Source organism: Tauraco erythrolophus, chromosome Z (genome assembly GCF_009769465.1).
Source record: "Tauraco erythrolophus isolate bTauEry1 chromosome Z, bTauEry1.pri, whole genome shotgun sequence".
Taxonomy (NCBI): Eukaryota; Metazoa; Chordata; class Aves; order Musophagiformes; family Musophagidae; genus Tauraco; species Tauraco erythrolophus.
This window is the reverse complement of record NC_141496.1, coordinates 54,865,132-54,888,341: the sequence shown is the minus strand read 5'-3', so window position 1 is coordinate 54,888,341 and position 23,210 is coordinate 54,865,132. Positions and strand designations below refer to the sequence as shown.

At 38.9% G+C, this 23,210-nt stretch overlaps 1 protein-coding gene across 3 annotated transcripts in view; it reads right to left on the bottom strand.

Moving 5' to 3' along the window:
- Positions 1 to 273: 273 nt before the first annotated feature.
- The window catches only part of SNX2 (sorting nexin 2), a 40,030-nt gene continuing 17,093 nt past the window's right edge, over positions 274 to 23,210 (bottom strand). The window contains exons 3-16 of one of the 3 annotated variants that reach the window (XM_086628837.1): positions 21,945 to 22,108; positions 20,179 to 20,245; positions 19,926 to 19,969; positions 19,697 to 19,838; positions 16,317 to 16,395; positions 9,524 to 9,599; positions 8,128 to 8,241; positions 7,807 to 7,900; positions 5,847 to 6,052; positions 4,671 to 4,814; positions 4,157 to 4,168; positions 1,728 to 1,808; positions 1,549 to 1,620; positions 274 to 762 (exon numbers count right to left, since the gene is read on the bottom strand). In XM_086628837.1, the coding sequence (XP_086484963.1) occupies positions 712 to 762; positions 1,549 to 1,620; positions 1,728 to 1,808; positions 4,157 to 4,168; positions 4,671 to 4,814; positions 5,847 to 6,052; positions 7,807 to 7,900; positions 8,128 to 8,241; positions 9,524 to 9,599; positions 16,317 to 16,395; positions 19,697 to 19,838; positions 19,926 to 19,969; positions 20,179 to 20,245; positions 21,945 to 22,108 (1,346 nt within the window). In that variant the 3' untranslated portion in view covers positions 274 to 711. The remainder of the gene's footprint in view (positions 763 to 1,548; positions 1,621 to 1,727; positions 1,809 to 4,156; positions 4,169 to 4,670; positions 4,815 to 5,846; positions 6,053 to 7,806; positions 7,901 to 8,127; positions 8,242 to 9,523; positions 9,600 to 16,316; positions 16,396 to 19,696; positions 19,839 to 19,925; positions 19,970 to 20,178; positions 20,246 to 21,944; positions 22,109 to 23,210) is intronic. The other 2 variants (XM_086628836.1, XM_086628838.1) reach the window with 2 other exon arrangements.

The following is a 23,210-nucleotide window of genomic DNA, read 5'->3' as shown; positions in this document are numbered from 1 at the left end:
CTGTTGCCCAAATGTCAGTCTTTTGACCCTATGAATATTAACACATTACAGTCTACCAAGGCAGTGATAACTTCAGGTGAAAAGAATACCTGTAACAAAGACTCGGAATTAAAAAACAGAATAGTTTACCACAAATACTTGTTTGTGGATCTTTTAATACCATCTCTAGCATTCTTTGCTAAATGTTGTTTCTGCCTTTGATGCAATCTCAGTTTGTTCTAAGTGCTACTTCTAAGAACAACAGTAAATATCTACAGACACAAAACCGGAGTGTTTAATGTTTCACAAGGTACATCCCTTTATTACTGTAATCACAAAAACATGATTTTGTACAGGAATGTTTAAGTGAACATTAATCAATGCAATAAATTTGTTTCATAAAGATCAGGTAAATGTACTACAGAACATTGTATTGTAAAGAACAAAAATATCAGCTTTCTGGCCTTGCAGTGCACGTTTCAGTGCAAGTATTAAGACATGATAGTGTTCAATTCAGCAATGTATTGCAGAACATCATGCCACAGTCCACTTCAAAGAGGGTCAGGACATGCAGCTTGTTAATAAAATGCTGTAGAATATATAAAAAAAGCCACATGTTAATTCATAAAATATATAGTGGTTTATTTGGATGATTTAAGTGATTTCACTGTGGAATTTAGTTTTATCCAGGACAAACATCCAGAGTTTCTTGTCATTTGGAATATTCTTCTTTTAGGCGATGGCTTTAGCTTCTGGTAGGAATGCCTCCCAGTATTTTATTAGCTTGAAGAGAAGGGAAAAACACTCACTATTAAGTACTAAATGCTGGAAAAGAACACACATATACCTTTCTCCTCTTGTGGTAAACTTGTCGCTACCACACAAGTAAGAACATAGGCGCTTCTCATTATCCACTCACATTATTACATAATGCAAGAAAAAAATACAAGTGATAAATACACAAATAGGCTCATAGCAACAGAGTTGTTACCACTCATTGAGCACAATGCTACACAACACAGTTATATAGCTCAGTTTGCTATTCTTACCTCTAAGGGTACCACTAATTTTTATTTTTTTTTTTAATTAAACTAAGCCAGAGGCTTATATTCCTGGAATGAACAAAGGAAAGAATCCAGACACACTTTCGGGAACGAGGGCTACTTCTGAGTCGCTGGAAACTGTTTTACAATAGTCAATAATATTTTATACTTTTTAAAAAGAGCAATAAACATTTAAGTACTCAAGTCTTAAGTACATATTCATTACAATTTACTCCAAGCTACAAGTGAAAGTATTACTTCCATTTCAGAATGAGAAGACAAGATCCTCTATTCACCCATATCCCTCAAGGAAGCTTCTCCCTTGCTTCCCTGAATTAGAGCTGTGCAAGGGAGCATAGTGATAGCTGGGAGACTGCAATTACTATGTTATTCTTGAGTACAGTACAGACTAGAAGTGGTTCTTCATGTTTTAGAAACTGATATACTTAGAGTCTGTCTTTTTTTAACTAACCTAATCAGGAACGTATTAAATATTAACTTGTACAAAACTTAAATTTTATCTTACCTGCTGTTGTGTTTGCACTAACGACTCTAAGTACTTGATAATAACACTTTTAAAGTCTTTCACTCGTTCCTTCTGTTAATAAATAAATTATGGCACATTAATGTCTTAATCAATTTTAGATAATATTGACATTTCAAGTAAAGTAAGACTGTCATTTATGTGGACAAAATTATACATGCCTCAAATCTTCCCACTTCCTTGCGAATGGTTTTGGAGATCTGTTCAAAATCTTTTTCCCCTTGCTGAACTTTTGTCTCCCACTGGCAAAGGAAAGACATACAGACGTAAGACTTTATGTTGCCCCGTCAGTCTATCAGTATCTGAACTTTTTTTAGTACATTAGTGGTAGTCACTCAAGAGCTGAGAAGGACCTATTTGGTTTTTTGGCATAATTAAGAGAAAGTCCTACAATAACAATTTCAAAGTAACAATTTGTATAATAGGTTGTCATTGGAGCAGTTAAAACAATGGTATCTCTAAGGTAATGCTATCTGTAGATGGAATGTAAAACTATCTTAGTATTGCTATTAAGGAACACAACGGGTTTTTTTAAGATTCTTTAGAAAAGAAAAAGGATCTCTAAAGCTTTACCCACTATTACATTTACAAACTAACCTGTAAGCTTTCTGTGACTACCTGTCCAATCAAGTGTGGAAGACTCTTAAAGGTTAGTTCCCTGTATTTTCATAATCCCAGAAGAGATGATTAAATCTTCATCTCTGCCTATGGCGATCTAGAGATATGATTACCATATTTCTGTTGCAGATGACAAGCTATTGAGGATGTGTTTACTGTGGATGCTCCGTCCCTGGAGACGTTCAAGGCCAGGTTGGATGAGGCCCTGAGCAACCTGATCTAGTTGGAGATATCCCTGTTCCTTGCAGGGGGGTTGGACTAGATGACCTTTGAAGGTCCCTTCCAGCCCTAACCATTCTGTGATTCTATGATCCTATGATTGCCTAGGCAAGCCAAAACACATGCTTTCTTGTTCAGTGGGAACTGCTTTCATAGAAATCAGGAGTAGAAAAGTTATTGCAGGTAAGAAGAGCACAAAAGGAACACTCAGTGGAAGTGATGTTGCTTGTGGGGTTTTGCCATTTTGGGACAGTGGCATTCATGTAACAATACAGGACACTAGGTTATGTTTCTTCTTAGTTTATGGTAAAAGACATCCACCTATAGAATGAGAGATCATCATCATCATCTACATTACCTTATAACTGCTTTTACACACCTGTTATATTGTTAAACTTAAGCTATCTGTATAGATATACTGTGAAAAAAAGCTATCGGCCTCACACTTCGGAGGCACGCAGGCTAGCAGATATTTGAAATGCAACTGTATCTGTTCATCTCAACATATCAACTGTTTCATGGGAGCAAATGCATCCAGTAAAACTTATCTTCCTCAGAAAAAGGCAGCAGGGAAGCAACATACTTCAATATAGTATATTCCTGTTAGCAATCCAGTGGTGCTATTTATTCACAAAAGCATTGTGTGGTGCAGCGTCAAGTTATTCTTGTGATATGAGATGAACATCATCTATGTTCCAATAAATATCTGTGTATGTATATTTTTAGTTTATATTTATTGAGAGTCCCTTTATTGCCTTTTCAGATATAAATTATGAAGCTATGCAGGAAGTCATAATATGATGTCCTTCGACGAAGAACATCCTGAAGAGTTATCTAATAACTGAAACATTAGAAAAACTCAGTCAAGGAAAAGGAAGATTAAGACTGCCCGTGCCTTCCTACCACAGCAACTAAAGGTACCCGAGACTTCAGCAAAAGCCTCTGCAGACCTAATGGATCCAACAGCCCAATTCCACCATGCCCAAATGCCAGGTCCTATACGTATGATCACTAGGTAATAGCTTGCCATCTGACTGTTTCTGGCAAGGAGAAATTTCTCCTTGTTCAGTAAGGTGTTTCTAGGGCTGTTCTACAGCCTTTTATCTGCAAAAAACAACTGAGGCATGGATGAAGCTCAAGCTCTGTAGGCTTCCACTTTGCAATTCCTCTGCCAGAAGGGCTAGTATTACAGAATTGAGCAACTCTGAACATACTTCAATGGCAGCAATAACTTTCAATCAGCACATTCAAATTGTGGGTTTACTAACAATCTTCTCTATCATCCAATAAAATAGGAAAAACAAATCCTTCAGGAACAACATAATTAATTCTTTTAATATGGGGACTGAGAAAGTATCACTTGAGTATTTCCTACTACTCCAATATTGAGGAAGTGTTTTTAACTAGGAGTTCCAGCTCACTTGTATTGTGGATGGATGGGTGAATTAAGAGAGGCAACCAGCAAGAACATGGTCACACAAGAGTGACACAAAGTTTTCCAAGTATAAGGCCTTTTTTAAGAAAAAGAAAGCCAAGTTAAATGAGTAACTTCAACACCATATGCAAAATACATGGAAGGGCAGAAAGAACAAAGCAGCATGTGGTTAGTGATCAATGAGGAAGCCAAACAAAGTAACTGCATAGGAGAGCTTGAAATCTACAATGATGATCTCCCGTTAATTAATGGGAGAACACTGCTGCATAATTATAATACTGCTGCACATATTAATGTGAAATAATTAAGTTGTCCTACCTCTTCAATTTCCTTAGTGAAGCATGATAGAAAAAGCGTATAAATTACGACACTTCAACATGTTAGATTTATTTTTACTGAAATTACACCATATATACATACATATATATATATATATGGGTAGATATGCTGCATAATTAAGCAAAACATGAGAACAGTTCTCCATTAGTTGTCTTAGCTGGATTTTAGCTTTAGAAGCCAAGAGATGCTCCTCTGCCTACCCAAGTGATCTGTTAATAGTTAAAAGCATCATTTAATATTATATTTTTCCCCTCCTCCCATCTCCCAAGACTCTGTAGAGACAGTATGAACTGCCTTACAGATCTTACAACAAGTAGTAATAGCGCACATTTAATATTTTAAATAAATTCCTTTTAACAATTTCAGCAAATATGGAAAACAGCAAACGTGTAAGTGATTTGTAAATAAAAATGGTATAAAGTAGTGCATTAATGCAGAATGAATGTGTTAATGCAGAAAGTCTGACCTCCAAAATAATGTTTGATAACATTACCTCTTTTATCTCATCTTTAGCTTGCTGCAATTTATCAGGTTTGTTGGCAAGCTGGAGCTTTGCTTCAGCTTCACGTTTTTTTTGTAAAGTGACCTGAGCATCTTGCCACTTCTGCCAGCATTTCATTCGATGGTCAAACACACCCTGTAAGGACAGAAAAATTTATCAAACAACTGGAATTGTTAGAGCTATCTAATTTCCTAGTATGAAAAGGTACTTCTGGATAAAACTGGAACAAGTATACTGAAAGATACCTCACTGTGTCTACCACGTCTTCTTGCATTTCATTTGACAGCGTGCGTGGACAGCTCAATACTTTCCACAAATAACAGCGTATTCAAGAAGCCTTTTCAGAACAGACACCTTAGTGCCCCAAACCATTTTATATTCCTCATTTCATCAAAACATTACCAAAACAACTACTACAAAATGCTCTATTATGCAAATACTCTCTAAATGTAGATTTCAGTGAACTTTTCATGCAAACGGATTACATGCATGCTCAGCAATACATTTTTGTTAGCAATGGACTAAGGTAGGACAATTAAAGTATACATATTAAAAAAAATAAAAATAAAGGAAATTAAAATAAAAAGGAAAATATATACTCCCAACAACCTGGCAAGGTCAATGATATTTCTGGATAAAATTCACAGACACCTCCTTCCCATGTCAAAACCTAATTATGCTGTGCAGCATGACTTATACACCAAAACTGAATATTTCTTTAATGAGATGTACATCCATAAATCGTATTTGTTTCTTATTTACAGAAACGATTGGCTATCTGCCAAATACAACCAAGTTATGTTCCCGAAAATGTATAAGCATACTGTAAAAATAAGTAACCTGAAAAAAAACAAGTACAGAATGCTTAGACACAGTAGTTTATGGTGTCCCCAAATACTGTGCACAATTAGTACTACTCAAAGTTGATGATGTTCACTGTATATATTTTGTCTGGATATTGCTAATCCATTCCCATTTTTGATCACAATCATTTTCATCACTGGATCACAGATGAATTCATTCTACTCCGCTAGAACTTCAGGCAAAAACTTAAGTCTTAACTGTGTTATGACATCTGTAAACGCACACAATCATTTATCCTAAATCTATGAATTCAGGAATGTGACTTTAAACACAAAAATCAGTATTTTCCCTAGTAGTACTCACTTTTACCGCAGCAATGAGACGAATGTAATCACCAAGCAGTTCTGAGAACACATAGAAATCAGCAAAAGCTTGTTCTTGATGCAATTGATCTATCTTCTCCTCAACCTCTGCAAGCTGTGACAAAGCTCTAGATAGAGCAGTGTGGTCCTCAGAGTTACCTAACATGGCAGCACTTTTAGCAAAGGCAGCTGTGTTGGCTGAAAGCTCTGAAATACCGAAGAAATGTTCAGTACAATGCAGTTAGTTTGTTATGTTACTCTCCAGCATAGATCATGGAAAAGAGAACTCTGCCCTATTTCAACCCTAACTTCATCAACTGAAAAATATAAGCTGTATTTCCTAAAGCTGAGGATACAATACACAAAAAGATCACAATGAAACCACAATTAGGAGGAAAAACTCCTCCACAAAAAACTATCCATCAGTAAATGTTTCGCTGAGCCTGTTGATGTCATGTCTACTTTGTCCAGCAAAAGACACAGAAAAAATGGTCACTTCCATAATATCCAACTGCCTAGCTTAGAGAAAAGGCAAGCCCTCAAAACAAAAGCCAAGTCACCTACAGAGCAAATTCAAAACAATTTTAACAGGTTTATAGCACAGTTGTTCTATGCAGTTAAGGTGGAGAAAAAACCAGACTATTTCACAAAACCACCACTCCCATGAGCGGAATTTATTTCTGTTAGGCTGTTTTATTGACTAAAGTACCTTTAACTGTGCATACTGTAATGTACTGCCACATTCTGACATGTCATAAAAAAAAAAAAAAAAACAACATATAAGCATGGCTGGCATCTATGAAGATAAAGTTTTGAGCTTATTTATTAACAAATACTAGGGCAATTGTCTCATCAAATCCCAGGTAAGTCATTCTGTACAAAGTTAAGTCCTATGAAGGACCTTTGAACAAATGTTTAATCCAAATTGCTTCAGGATTAAAAGTGCAGGTTTGTTTGCAATTGTGCTGCTTCTGCATAATCATCAGAACAGCAGATATGTTTGTAGAAGCAAAACGTCTTCAGATTTTTAAAAGCCTTACAATTTGAACATAACTCTCTCTAAAAAAAAAAGACAACTTTTTCCAATTTATGAGCAGGTGTCAAATCAACAGTAAATTAACACTCCAATTTTCCATTACAGAGAGTAATTCCTCATAGAGTTACGGGAAAGCAACTTATGACATTCACATACTTTTGAAAGTGTAGAGCTGAAAGGTGACCCCACATATTAACATAATAGAGTAGTGTCAGAAGGCACATTTATGGACTTACTTGAACTACAAATCAAAGTCTCAGTGGTTTTTTTTGTTGTTTTTGTTTTGTTTTCTTTTTTTTTAAATCATCTGATTGAAAGCAATCTTTTGACAAAACAGCAGCACAGGTGATTCAAATATAAACTTACAGGCTTTGCTTCTTTCTAAAGTAAGTAACCCAAAAGCTCATATTCTGAGACTACTTAACTTTCCAGAAATGAAAGTGGCTGGATGATGTGTCATTATGTGGACCAAATTAAGAATAGTAAATTCCTGTTTAAGAATTTAAACTCAGTTAGCAGAACAATACTGAACCAAAAGATGTTTAAATGGATTTATGCAGCCACTTTTTGTTCAGAAGGAAACGACTCTTGCCTTGAGACCTAGAGATACATTTATAGATGCCTACTGTAGTAAAGTCACTTGGTGCGTATGGTATTGAATCTCTGCAAGAAAAAAAATTATGCTAAATCAATGTAGTGACTTTAAGAACGACAGATGTTCTGCTTAAAATGAAGATTAAAACCAGGTATACAAAAACGCTAGAGTAGTTTAAACGAAAAGGTACAATTAGAAGATTTTTGCAATAAATTACAATGTATAACTCTTAATTAGTTCAGCACTCTGACATACTGAGCTCCTGTTTCATCACTACTTCCTACAGTTCTAAGCACTTCAGTTTATGCAGCCACATAAAAGTAAAGTTACCTTTTCTGTGGCAGACTAATGCTTCGACACTAGTATGAAGTTTCCTAAGTTGCTGATCCAGATTCTCAAATTGCTGCTGTTTTTCTTCAAACCACTGACAAAAGATGAAAGAGTCAAGCATTACAAATTAGATTACCAACAACATTTCTGGTTTTAAAGAAGCAAATTATCCATGTACTGCCAGGGTGGTCAACTGATACAGCTAAGAATTCAAGCCAATAAGCAAATTAATAACCCATTTTCTACTTCTACAGCTTGAAAATGCAATTGTTGAGGCTCATTAATTCGTCTCATTATTCAAGCCAAAAAATCAGCTCTTACTGCATCCGATTCATTCATCTTGATTGTCATTTTGTTGACAGCGTCGGCAGCCTTGTTCACCATCCTCAATATTCCTGCTCCACTCAGAGCCTGGGTGTTAACCGCTCTCGGCAGCTGGAATTGAATGACAAATAAGGGCAAACAGACTGGTTAAAAGGATGGAGGTTTAACTGGGCACAAGGGGGAAAGAAAAGGATATAGTGTTTTCTTTACTCCTATGTGTTTCAATATAGTAGAATCTAATTTCTCAGATTTGCTACCTTTACATTCTCAGGAGGAAAACTTAAAAATATAGACTATTTACTTTTCTTCTACATCTTTACATTTAAATGGAACAAACAACCCACTTGTCCAAAATTATTATGAACTAGCCAAAGGTCCTTACTAGCCACCTATACACTACAGAGAACAAAGTACCACTACAGGAACAGAAGAGCTTAAATTTACAACAAATTAGATGAAAGAAATTCTGTCCAATATTTAATTGTAATGCAAGATTTGCACTGTGTGCCAATTATGAAAGGTTGATGTCTTTTTGCTTTTCAATATAGGCCAGATTTGAAAACCTATCTCATGCGTATCAAAAAAACCCGTGTATTCACTTACGTACTTAGAAATCCTCGGGGGTCAGTTAACAAGCTTTAAATTTAATTGATATGATTATTCAGGCTAGTCTGCACATGCCATACAAGGTGGCCCCTATGTCAGACCATTTACCCTGTGTGTGATGTTTCGTCTGTCAGCAGCATTGACAAATCCACTGTAAGTTATCTATCAACAATGCTTTTGTCAGTAGTGAGGTCTCTGTGACTTATTAGTATAACTAAGACATTGACAGTGGCTGAAAGACAGTTCAGTATTACAGTCAATCCACTATGCACATTTATAAAAAGATATTATGTATCTTTAGCAATACAATTAATTTTGTGAAAGGTGACAGATCGATATCACGTCTGACTGCAGTCCTCTATTCACAAAACATCTAGCCTGGCCAGCAGCCAGGCGTTTTCACATTATCCTACCAACAAACTTTAAGTTGGACTCCTAGAGGCAAGACAGCTGCTTTCAAGCCAGTTTATTTCCTGATCTTACTTAACAATCAGTAACATCAATTATGGATTTTCACCATGTATAACAAGCTTCACTCAGAACTGGACAAACCAACTTGCTTGAGAAGTCACTGGACAGCAAACAGCTTTTCGTCACTACTACTCTTAATTTTTATAAGAGGCACACCATTACCTAAGTAGCCTCTAGCATTCCGTCCCATGAAGAGTACAATCCAAATTGATTTCATATGAATTTAGGAGATCAAGTCTTTATACAAAGAGAATACATGGCTTTGTAGGTTACCATAGCTAGAAACAAATACAAGAACTCAAGAGAACTTAAATACCTCAGAACTTTCCAAGAACTGTCTTAAATCTGGATCCTGTAACAAGGTTGGGTGTTTCACTGTTCGTTGTAGATACCTGTAATTTTAAAAATGAAAATATTAGATAACAAAACAGATTTCATGTGCCTGGAAGCATTGGAAAGTGTCCTTCACCTGAAGAATAGGTACAATGCAGCATATAACCTCTCTATGTAATAGGGCTTGAACACTTTTAAGAGTTACCTCTAAAGGGTCAGCTGATCATTCCATTTCCACGCCCTTCAATCCTTTGCCTTTCCGCTGACTCTTCAAACTAAATTTATGCATTCTGTCACCTTCCTCCAACAAATGCTTAGGCTAAGTCCCACACAGAGTTACAAGCTAGGCCACTAAACTGTTGAAACATTCACCAAATCCTTACTCCAGTAAGGCTGCCACAAACCCTGGAACTTAGGGAGGCCAGGAGGGTGCTCAGCAAGCTCACTACCCTGGATTTCAGGAGAGCAGACTTCGGCCTCTTCAGGCATCTCCTTGGTCAAGTACAATGAGATGAAGCCCTGGAGGGAAGAGGGGCCCCAGAAAGCTGGATAATATTCAAGGATCATCTCCTCCAAGCTCAGGAGCGGTGCATCCCAACAAAGAGGAAGTCAGGTAGGAACACCAAGAGGCCTGCATGGATGAACAAGGAGCTCCTGGACCAACTCGGACACAAAAAGGTGGCCTACAGAGGACGGAAGCAAGGACAGGTAGCCTGGGAAAAATACAAAGAAATTGTCTGAGCAACCAGAGATCAGGTTAGGAAAGCTAAAGCCCGGAGAGAGTTAAATCTGGCCAGGGACATCAAGGGCACCAAGAAAAACTTCCATAGATATGTCAGTGATAAAAAGAGATCTAGGGAAAACGTGGGCCCTCTCCGGAAGGAAACGGGGGACCTGGCTACCCGGGATATGGAGAAGGCTGAGGTACTCCATGACTTGTTTGCCTCAGTCTTCACTGGCAAGAGCTTCAGTTGCACAGCCCAAGTCACAGAAGGCAAAGGCAGGGACTAGGAGAATGAAGAACCGCCTACTGCACGAGAAGATCAGGTTCGAGACCATCTAAAGAACCTGAAGGTGGACAAGTCCATGGGACCTGATGAGGTGCATCCGCGAGTCCTGAGGGAACTGGCAGATGAAGTTGCTAAGCCACTATCCATCATATTTCAGAAGTTGTGGCAGTCTGCTCAAGTTCCCACTTACTGGAAAAAGGGAAAAACAGCCCCCATTTTTAAAAATGGAAAAAAAGAAGACCCAGGGAACTACAGGCCAGTCAATCTCACTTCTGCCCAGCAAGATCATGGAGCAGATCCTCCTGGCGATTATGCTAAGGAACATAGAAAATAAGGAGGTGATTAGTGACAGCCAACATGGCTTCACTAAGGGCAAATCCTGCCTAATTTGGTGGCCTTCTATGATGAGGTTACAGCATTGATGGATAGGGGAAGAGCAACTGACATCGTCTACCTGGACTTGTCCAAAGCATTTGATACTGTCCCACACAACATTCTTGTCTCTAAATTGGAAGGACATGGTTTTGATGGATGGACCACTCGGTGGATAAGGAATTGGCTGGATGATCGCACTCAAAGAGTTGTGGTCAACAGTTCAATGTCCAAGTAGAGGCCAGTGACGAGTGGTGTTCCTCAGGGGTCAGTACTGGGGCTGGTGCTATTTAACATCTTTGTTGGCGACATGGACAGTGGGATTGAGTGCACCCTCAGCAAGTTTGCAGATGACACCAAGTTGTGTGGTGTTGTGGACACGCTGGAGGGAAGGGATGCCATCCAGAAGGACCTTGACAGGCTGGAGAAGTGGGCCTGTGAGAACCTCATGAAGTTCAACAAGGCCAAGTGCAAGGTCCTGCACATGGGTTGGGGCAATCCCAAGCACAAGTACAGGCTGGGCGGAGAATGGATTGAGAGCAGTCCTGAGGAAAAGGACTTGGGAGTGCTGGTTGATGAGAAGCCCAACATGAGCCGGCAATGTGTACTTGCAGCCCAGAAAGCCAACCGTGTCCTGGGCTGCATCAAAAGAAGTGTGGCCAGCAGGTCGAGGGAGGCAATTCTGCCCCTCCACTCTGCTCTCGTGAGACCCCACCTGGAATACTGCATTCAGCTCTGGAGTCCCCAACACCAGAGGGACATGGAGCTGCTGGAGCGAGTCCAGAGGAATGCCACAAAGATGATCCGAGGGCTGGAGCACCTCTCCTATGAAGACTGGCTGAGAGAGTTGGGACTGTTCAGCCTGGAGAAGAGAAGGCTCCGGAGTGATCTTATTGCAGCCTTCCAGTACTTAAAGGGGGCCTACAGGAAAGCTGGAGAGGGACTTTTTACAAGGGCGTGTAGTGATAGGACAAGGGGCAATGGATTTAAACTGAAAGAGGGCAGATTTAGATTTGATATAGGAAGGAAATTTTTCACTCTGAGGGTAGTGAGGCACTGGAATAGGTTGCCCAGAGAAGTTGTGGATGCCCCATCCCTGGAGGTGTTCAAGGCCAGGTTGGATGAGGCTTTGGGCAACCTGGTGTAGTGGAAGGTGTCCCTGCCCATGGCAGGGGGTTGGAACTAGATGATCTTTGAGGTCTCTTCCAACCCTAACCATTCTATGATTCTATGATAGTTATGCAGCCCCATGAACTCCGTAGCACAACATAACACACCAAAGGTGTGTGCAGTGGTTTCTAACACAGTTTGTTTACACCAGAAACTCCTTAAGGTGGGATGTGCCATAACTGTGTATTGCACAGTGGTAAAATATTATACTTCATATTTTCAACACCTGGGTGAAGTCCTCCTTCTCTAATAACAGCCAATTTACACCACAAAAAATAGATGAGCTTGTTTAAACATTCTTGTACGGTGCAGTGGACAGACTTTTTGTTACAGATAATTCTGGCTGACGAATTTGAAAATTAAATGAAATCTTTGGTAAGTGAGCTGATTATGTTCTAAGTATGAACTATTTATTTCTTGGCTAGACTAAAGCCTTCAACTCATATTAGTTCTAAAGGCCTCATACATACATACACAAAAACACTCCCCCAAAAAAGAAAAACCCAAATTGATGCAACTCCTTCCCTTTGCAATTTTCTTGTGTTTCTGCTTAGATCTAAAACCTGTTGGTTTTGATTAGTATTCTTCCGCTAAAGACTGCTGTTTGTCATAACCAATTGTAACGTTACATATTAAGAGAAAGTGTCTGATGCGTACATGAATGATTTACAGAAACCTAGTACCTCAAAAGATCAAAGGAATACAAGAACATATGTGTTATAAACCCACCACATTGGCAATGTGATGGTGTTTTGGTAGCAGAGGATGGGCTGCAGAGACAGCCCCTGTAACAATCTTTAAAAAGCTCCCTGGGCTCCAAAAGTGGACAGATTGGTCTCTGGCCAGGTCGGACTCTTCATCCTCTCCAGCCAGGGCTGAGCCAACCAGCACCTCTGCAAATACCCTGTTTAAGGGGACAAAGGAACCTGAATCAGGCTGGACCTACAGTGAAGAGAGGGGGGAAGCAGGGGGCTGGCCCCCTGGCCTCCCACGCAGGCAACTGCCCACGCTGGGCTGCCACCACCTGACTGGAGATGGCCACAGTGGCACAGCGTGGAGAGCTCCCAAGTACCCTGCTCCCAAGGCACCCGCTGGGTGGAGTTCATCCTGCCAGGACTACCAAGGTTCAACAGGCCCCGCGCAGCTGCAGCAGAGACAACTGAGACCTGAGAGAAACAGCCACACTGACACCAAGGTGAGTTAAGATAGAGCAGGAAGAGGTGTGCTGGAGCTAAGATTCCCCTGCAGCTCATGGTGATATGGCAAGCGGTCCCCCTGCTGTCCATGGAGATTAACAGTGGAGCAGAGATCCACTTGCAGCCCATGCAGAAGCCCATGCTTGGGCAGAGATGCCTGTGCCTGAAGGAGGTCATAGAGAACGGTTGCTGTGGGAAGGACCCCTTACGCTGCTGGACGCTGATGACAAAGCAGAGATTCATCTGCAGTCTGTGGAGGACCCCACTCTGGAGTGGGTGGCTGAGCCCTAAGAAGCCGTGGCTCCATAAGAAAAGCCTGCACTGGAGCAATCTGATGGTTAAGGATTGCATTCTGTGGGAAGACTCATGTAGGAGAAGTCTGTGGACTATTTCCCATGAGGAGAGTCCCCAGTGGAGCAGAGGAAAGAGTATGAGGAGTCCTCCTCCTTTAAGAAACGAGCAGCAGAAATAGCATGTGATGAACTCACCTGCAACCTCCCCATTCCCTGTCCCCCTGGGGGAAAAGGTAGAGACTGGAAGAAGGGAGGTATGGGGAAGGTCTTTTTAAGGTCTAGCTTTTTTTCTTGTTAGCGTCTCTGAAGTAACTGTTAACAAATTAAACTGATCTGTCCCCAAGCTGAGTCTGTTTTGCCCGGGGCCATAGTTGGTCGGTGACCCCTCCCTGTTCTTATCTCCACTCTCAGCCCTTTTGTTACATTTTATTCCTCTTCACCTCACCAAGAGGGACAAGTGAGTGAGCGGCTGCGTGGTGGCTTAGCTGCCAGCTGGGCTAAACCATGACAGCCAATTAAGATGCAGTGACAGAATACTGTCAATGGCACACTCCACTTTTTGCAAAGCTTTAGTTTTGCTTAAGTCTCAGCTGTGAAGTACCAGAGCAGCCCCTTTACATTCATAAATTGCTTTAGAAGCTGTCCTAGAAAGTGATGTTGGCTGGGATTTTTAACGGAAAATCTGAGTATATTGATATTGTAAATGTTATGTATTTTTTCCATCCCCCATTAGAGATGGCCACCAGATCCTTATTTTTATTCTTAAAGAAGCTAAGGGTTGTAGTGAAACTACTTTTTACATTAGATTCCTCAACTTTTCCTTTCTTCTTCCATACTCAGAGGTAAGTACAACTGAATGCGGCAAGCAAAAAATGAGATTTTTCTTTAGAAATCGACTGCTAGAGAATCCAAGGGATTCTGCCTTTTCTCCAAGGGTGATTTCTAACATTTTCACTGGAGACAAGTGGCAATGTGCTTGAGGACATCTGGTAGGCAGACCTGTAGTACATAAGTTCACTATTCCAGAGTATAAATTTTAGTGAACTCCAGTAACAAGGTACACTGCTTTCCTGCCCACTTTCCCCATAGTTCTCGGCTCAAAAAGAAAATTGAAGCAGATTTCCTTGGTCTGACTTTCTGAGGAACATTAATACGTTTTCATCAGGTTTAGGCAAGAGCAACAGAACCACTGACTCTAAATATCATTTGAACACCTCAGTAGGAATGTACCTTTTCGATTCTGAAAGGAAAAGACAGCTAAAGTTGGCATGATGAAAAAGTTGCTCCTGGTCAGACAAGATATTCATAGTCTTTCTGAATAAAACAAATGGAATATACTTTGAAGCCTTCTCAACATTATCAAAAGTCCTGAGGAGTCCATTCCTCAATATGGGAGGAGTGCTCAATATCCACTAGAAGTGGTACGCTAGTGTAACTCCTTTAACAAATACATGAAAAAGCGGCATGCACACAAGCTTATGAATTAAAACTTTTTCTAATCCTACTTCTGTTGTTCAAGTGAGCGACCAAGGGGGAAACTAGTCATCTCTATACAGACAGAGACCTAAAGTTGTGTGGAAGTATCTCTTCAGTTATCTAAGCCAAGTTACTCTAATCCCAGCTGTTATTCCAAGTCTTCTCCTTATCTCACAGCACCACTCTTTTAGCAGTAGACTTCTTGTATAACCAGAATGTGTTTCACAGTTTCATGCCAGGTGACAGAACAATTTCAGTAACTTCTGGGTGCAATTTTAAGTGGCAAATGTTAAGCTACCTGACAATTTTCAGTAAGAGGTAACTAAGACAGAACAACCTATCAGTATTGTGAAGTTCAGAATAGTTTCAGATGTTCTTGTGTTTCTCAGGAAATGGAAAGATTATCATCAGGATTCTGAAGAGATATTTTTTGTTTAAGACTGGCTGTGGAACTCCAGAAGTTCAAGACCTTCGTACATGATCTGTTAGACAGGTCTTTTAACATACAATTTAAAACGTTTGTCTTTCCTCAATTCTCTAGATTAACTGAAACTGTCACATGGTGTATTGTTCTCATATGATGCAACTGCATCACAGCAATGGGCATATTATAAAATCACAGCAAAATTAAGGCTGTATACTTGTGTAAGTTCTACCACTTACTTTCTACAAGCTTTACTAGCCATGTCAACAGGGGAAAATGACACAGTATTTCAGTGACGGTACTCTTCCATGGCAAAGACACTTGAACAATATTAGTTGCATATCAGTGCTGGGTGACAGAGAACCAGTACCTCTTACACCAAAATTCAGCTAGTCACATCAATGTACTGTAAGCTGTCAGAAAACTATTTTACTTTCAAGGGACTGAAGGTCTCTTTCACCTGCCTCCCTGCCCAACAGTTGATTTTCTAAGAAACAGATATACTGCTGAAGTGCCTTAATTGCTTAAACTCAAAATGCCTAAGTAAACAGGTAAAGTTTTACTTACTGGATCTCTGCAATCTCAATTTTAAACACTAACCAGTTTGAAAAGACTTAGCCATAATCCTCTTTATGAATCAGGCTATATTTCCCATTATTAATGGCAATTATTCCATTTCTACACAAAAATTTGGTGGCTGCATACAGCTTCCAGAATCCATGTAAGCAGAGACAGCCCAGACCTCATTATGGAGCCCGTGTAGTATATTACAAGAGTATATTACAAGTCATTCTGACGTTAAACAAGTTTTAGTTAGATACATACATTACCTTACCTTTCAAGAGCTGCTCTTCTTTTCTCTACAAATTCAGTAGATGAAGAATCTTCCTTGCCTACTTTAACCTTGGTCATGCCTTTGAAGAAAATGGCATCATATTAATTTTTATTTTATCATAAATAAATGATGATGTGATTAGAAGATAAAGCTCACTTAAGTTTATGCAATTAAGTCAAATTACAATGCAAAACACTACACAGGAACAGCAAAAACATCAGCACTGCACGCTGCATGGTTTTGTGGAAGTAGCCCTACGAAATTTCCTGTAATACATTAATTGTCACTAAAAGTCCTACAAAAGTAGTTTGATTTGCATTTATGAAGACAATCAAAATGAAGATCAGAGTCTGATCATTCATGTTCAGAAGAAGAAAAGAGTTGCCCAAATAAAGCAGAATAGGAAAATAAATCTCATTATAAATCTATTAATTGGTAAGCTTATTAAAAATACAAGAGAATGAAAATATTGGTAAGTTCTAAACCTAAGAGTTGTTTAATCAACTAAGGCAAACTAACCAGCTCTGAAAATTCTGTACGCAAACTGAATGAAGAATACAATCAGCAGAACAAAATGTACTCAGCTTTACATCGCTTCCTCTGCCCAAAAAACTATGACAGGTGAGCCACAGTTACTGATGTGTCGTGGTATGGGAAATACATTCAACCTCAGTAACAGAAGAACTCTGTCAGACTGAGGTCAATATTTTTTCATGCTAAAGACCCAAATTTAGAGAGTTTAGGAGCCTGAGTCTTATAAAAAACACCATGAAACACTGAACACTCATAATTATTCTTATTTCCTAAAACACCAGGAGAGGTATATGACACAGTCCAAAGATCTCATTTCTACCTGTAGTGTATTCCCACTCTGCTAGTTCTGTGCTTCGCCAGCTGTAAGTTCTAAGTCTGAGATTCTGAACATGTACTCTGTGACCTGCTAGGTCAACAGTTCCCAAAGTTGTTCCTCACCCGATCTCCCTTCTGGCTTTAGAAGCTTCACACAGTAACCCACAGAGGGGACAAACAGCTTCCTTACAGGAACAAGAAGGGACCCTTAACCTCTCAGTGAGGCCTTAGTTTTTCCCTTCTCTGTAACACGATGAAAACACATCCAATTGGCATCTTTTTCAAAGGTATATTACACAACTGTAGCGTTATGTAAATCCACAAATTTATCTTTAAAATCAAGTATGTCTTTAAGTACAAAGATTAACGTAGTCAAACAAAGGTGAGGCAATTCACATGACATCTTTTTGCACTGCAGTGCTACTACTTGTTAATGTTTCACTGCAGAAAGCATGAAATGCTGTAGTTTAATACAAAAGATCCTTCACATTTGACAGCAACAGAAGTTCATAGGGGAAAAAACTGAGTATGTAATCAAATTACCAATATGAGAATTTCCTAACTTGTGATATTGACTGTTATTTCCAGATACCATGTCAGGTTTCTTTCTCTGCTAATATAAGCCTATTCAAACGCAAGTGTAAAGGCAGTATCTGTAGGCCAAGAGCTCTTAATCCTTCACCGGAAAGGATCCATGACTTAATAGACTATTTTCTTAAAAACAGAAAGCATGATTTTCCAACACACTTACGTAAGTAGTGACACTGTTTGGATGAATGTCCAACTTCAGCTAACTACTGACTCAGTTTTATCCTGTTGTTCCACAGTCAGTAACTGACCATTTGAATTTGTGGCTAAGGTCTGAAATGCCAGTCCCTCTCACCTGCCATCATAATAAAGCTGGCGCTTAAAACTGCAGGCGTTATCAACAGTGTAACAGAATGAACAGACAAAGGACTTTTGTACAATACACATGCGTAACACTGAATATATGATATTTAGTACTAAGACTTTAAAAATACCCGTGTGATGCAAACACAATAGGTCATCCTATTTTCAGCTGTTTTGCCCGCTCTCTGCTTTAAGATGTCTCATTTTAAAATCTGCCTAAAATCCATTCTTTTCTCCAGAATTAGAAATGTACAGCTACATATCATTGGAGAGAACTAAATACCACCTGTGCACTGAAGTTCTACCTTAATGTGGGAGTTTCATGCTCTTTGGATAATGTCTTACATAGTATGTGACTTTTCCCAACTTATGTGTAGCTTAACAAAGCCTCTATACAGGATCTGAAGTGACAGCCAGTGCTTGCTTACACTGCAACACGTCCCACCATTTTACACACTCCCAGGTGCATCAGTATTTGTGCTGGTTTTGTTCAAGTGGTACCTTGCATCTAGTCCAAGCTTTGTCTTACAGATGAATTTGACTGTGATGCAAGTACTACATTTCCACGTAATTGCACACTGTCATAAATGCCTTAAATGTTGTATCATCCAGCAGACATGACTAGAAGCCTCATTCCATTTTTATAAGTCCTGTTAGCATTTGTAATTAAATTTATTTTTATAACACGAACAATTGGTTGTTACAGAATCATACATTACTTTGAAGAACTATCAAAAATTCAGATCAAATTAGAGACTGAAAAATGCAGTGCTTTTCACAGAATTAAAAGCATGAGTTTCCCAAGCTTTCTGCTGCCTACATCTACTCAATCTGCCTATTTCTACTTATATGAAAAGCTGCTGCTCTGATTAGCTTTACAGACTAGACTACCAAAAAAAATAATCCTGCATTCCCTACATACCAAACAGCTTTCTAAAGTCCAATCACTCATTCATAAGTGCAAGCCAAAAGATTTCAACAGGTTTTACTGTTTTAGATGTTTAGTTGTTTTGAAAGAACTTCTACTACTTAGAGCTCACAAACCTAGAAGTTGCCTTAATGGATCAGGCATGCTTCTTAGTTCATGAAGAAAGGATCTGATGCTTCAAGGCATTCATGAAGACTAGCATCACTCAAAAGTGTTTTCTGAATTAGAACTTTGAAGAATTAACTAGAGGTTTTATCATTCACTATGACCAAAAGAAACAGGCTGAAGTATTAGAGAGATGGGAGTACATATGAAGCTCTGAATATTGCAGGCAACTCTTAACAACACAAGTTAAAAATAAACTTACATTTAATGTCTTTGCTTTGATAGACTAATCAGCTCTTGAAAGGCAACAGAGAAGAAAGAATGATAGATAAGAAACAGAAGGCCATGTATTAACACAAATGCCCTTCTTATTATCAACACTGGTCTGAGTTAGGAAGAGGCCAGTACATATCTTTGCAATTTAACCTGAACTTTTTTAAAATTGAGAACACGAAAAATAATTGATAGTTTGGACCACGATAAACTCTAAGTAATATTTGTGCAGACAGTATTTATTTGACAAGCCCAATAGGTATTAGAATACTTAATTTGTATTACAGTACTTAAATGACATGCTTAAATTCAATCTTACAGGAACCACGCTTACCTACAATGCTTTTTTCTGGCGCTGGAGGCACAATGTAACCAATATGCATGTACTTTGTTGCTAATTTGCTGTGCAAGCCAAGAAAATCACTGAATCTTCTTTTAACGGAGAACTCATTTTTGTGGAACATGGAAAGTGATGTCTTAAAAAAAAAAATTGTTATGAATTACTGGTCTATTTACTTAGCTATGATACAAAGTTATCTGCAAATATTTGTTGCACTAGTTACCTTTGTTGTTACTCTGTATGCCATATAAGCATTCATGCCATCTCCTGTAAGAAAATTAAGATACTTATCCTAAGGCAAGTTAGTTTAATCCCTCCACGCACTTTCTGATTCAAAATATACATTAAATAGCTTTCCATTTAGATACTAAAAACTGCCAAAAGATAGCTGAATTAGAAATGACGCTAAAGTCTCAGAACAGTCTTCAAGGGACAAGATAGTCTACCATCTGACTTACTAGGCTCAATGAACTTACCAACTTTCTCTGGGTCTGATACATTGATTTCTATATCAAACAAATCTCCATTTGCTTCCTCTTCAATCTAGGAAAAAGATATGTCATATGTTTTAACAAGGTGGTGTGCATTCATATCACGTACGGTTACAAGGACAAGGGTATAGAGGAAGGAGGAAAAGTCAGTACGTTTGTATAATTAGAAAACGCTTGCAGACCCACCATTCAACGTTAAGTGAATATAATTTCTAACATTGACTGCCATTGCGACAAATTTCATGTGATGGACTTGGCAGTGTTCGGTTTACAGTTAGGCTTGATGATCTTAAAGGTCTTTTCCAAGCTAAATGATTCTATGCTTCTATTATCTTAGTTTTAAGCCTTCCTGCAAAAGCTTTTAGTATGACAGCCTTTCCTCAGGACTTGGCCTCAAAATTTTTAGTAAATATTTATCTTAGGAATATGTTCATTGTATCTCCTCGAATGCCAGCAGACACTATGGTTCAAAAACCATTCTCATTTGCAATGTTTCCACATACCTCTAATCAAAGGACAGATATTTCTTTTTATTAATGGTATCTGTAGCAGAAGAACTTGGGAAGGGAAAAATAAGAGAATTTTCTGACATTTGCCTGAGCTCTAATCATGCACAATTTCATAATCTTTCATGTACTATACAGAAGTTTGATGAAAACAAAGATCTTAAACACCATGGCAGAAGGAACAGTGTACTAGGGCTGAAGGGGGAAAAAACAGAACAAAATGCCACCTTATCTACCTGGGGAAGCAGCTATCATTGAGTCACAAGCAAGTCTTGTTTGCAAACTCATTCAGCAGAGGCACTATTAAGAGAACACTCCAGAATGAATGGCATTCGGCAATGCCCAGGCTTTGAATGGAACACCAAATGTAAACAGCAGTGTTAATAGCCTCGGCTGTTTGTTAGCAAGAAAGACAATGCTAACAACCATCTCCTTCATTTCCCATTAACAACCGTTTCAGAAATCCAAGCTGAATGAAACCTGTAACATGCTAGTTAGAGTTACCACCTTTACTATAAAGACAGGTTTAGAGAGTTGGGGGTTTTCAGCCTGGAGAAGAGAAGGCTCCAAGGAGACCTTCTAGCAGCCTTCCAGTACCTGAAGGGGGCCTACAGGAAAGCTGGAGAGGGACTTTTTACAAGGGTGTTTAGTGATAGGACAAGGGGCAACGGCTTAAAAGTGAAAGAGGAGAGATTTCAACTAGATAGAAGGAAGAAATTTTTTACAAGGGTGGTGAGGTACCAGAACAGGCTGACCAGAGAAACTGTGGATACTCCACCCCTGGATGTGTTCAAGGCCAGGCTGGATGAGGCATTGAGCAACCTGATGTAGTGGAGGGTGTCCCTGCCCATGGCAGGGGGGTTGGAACTAGATGATCTTTAAGGTCCCTTCCAGCCCAAACCATTCTGTGATTATACATCACGAACATTTCTCCTGTATCAAGCTCGCAGCTTGCTCCTACACACACTTTACAGTACCTATTCTGAAAGAATGGAACATTTTACTCCTTACACTACAGATCTCCAATACAATCACCTAAGTAATGAACTGTTATGGTACTTTCATAAGTCAGATTTATTACTAAACTTTACATGCAAAACAAACAGAATAGGTTTTCTTTTACATACTTCCCCTTAGCAAAAGATGATCTCCTGAGTCAACGTTTAGAAACTGTCATTTTAAAAGAAGAAAAAAAATTCAAAAAACAAACAAGACATTTCCATAATTTAGAAGTTTACTGCGTACCTCTTCTCTGGATCTATCAAAAATCACAGGGACTGTTCCACTTTTCGATTCCATTCTGGGAGCTACCAAGGTAGTAGGTGTTACAGGAGTGATTGCAGGAGTAGGTTCTGGTGAAAGTATTGGATCTCTCTCTGGACTGTCCAGTGACACTTCCTCTGTTGCTTCTAGATAAATATTTTGAATTAGCAAAGAAGTTTTTGTACAATAGAGATGGATGTGCATACAAAGATAACAAAAATGCACACTAAAAAATTACAATGTACAAGTTTAATAAGATCATCTGTAAATAGCATCCATTTGTGCCGGACTTCATTCAACACACAACTAAAATCAGAAGCGACATTTGAACTTTTAGTGTATAATGGGTTAAGGAGAGATTAATATTGCAATTTTTTTTAAAAACATGCTGTTAGGTAAAGAGTCTTTTCAAGCCGTTACAAGTGACAAATTTATTTCTGCATGGGATGTTGCGAAAAATAATGGATATTTTAAACACACACAGAGCTCTTTTTCAGCATCTGTACCAATTCTAGTTTCTGCACTCTGAACAACAGCTGATTTAGTCATATAGGCTGATAACTGAGCAGATCAAGCCGTGTGTTTATTTAAAGTTATGCAACCATAATACATCCTCACCCCCACCTAAGGCCTCACCCCCACCTTGTAAAACAGAAATATCAGCAGGTAAGACATTCTGACTAGTAAGACTATCTTTAGTCTCTATCTATCTTCAGTTTCCTTGGGGCTTAAACCAGTTCATTAGAAACTGAACACTTTCTTCATACTGCAGACAGCTCATCTACCTTTAATTTACGTAAATCGCTGCCTCTACAAATCCTGCAAGCTTTCCTCCACCAACTGATTGTGACCACTGGCATACTACACTCTTCCTGGGTACAGAGAAGTTCCTGTTCTAGTTTAAATAACTAACGCTGTGGTTCTTGCTGAATGGGCAAGAATTCTAGTTCCTTAAAAGATAATATTGACCACAGAACCCTCATCTTAAACCAAAATTGACCAATCTGAAGTCTTGTTACAAGCTAGACTTCCTGTGGCAAGTACTTTACCGAGCAGGTAAAAAGGCACTAGAACAGGTCCACTCCGAGTTATACAAAGTTACCAAAAAGGTTTACTATGCAATTTGGAACAGACCTGTGCTTGTAACTTCTGTCTGTATGAACCACTGAATTTTCAAAAGAAAATTTGCCATCTTTCTTCCAAACATCTTTAAACCCTGCTTTAAAAAAGTGCATATAATGGTATCAC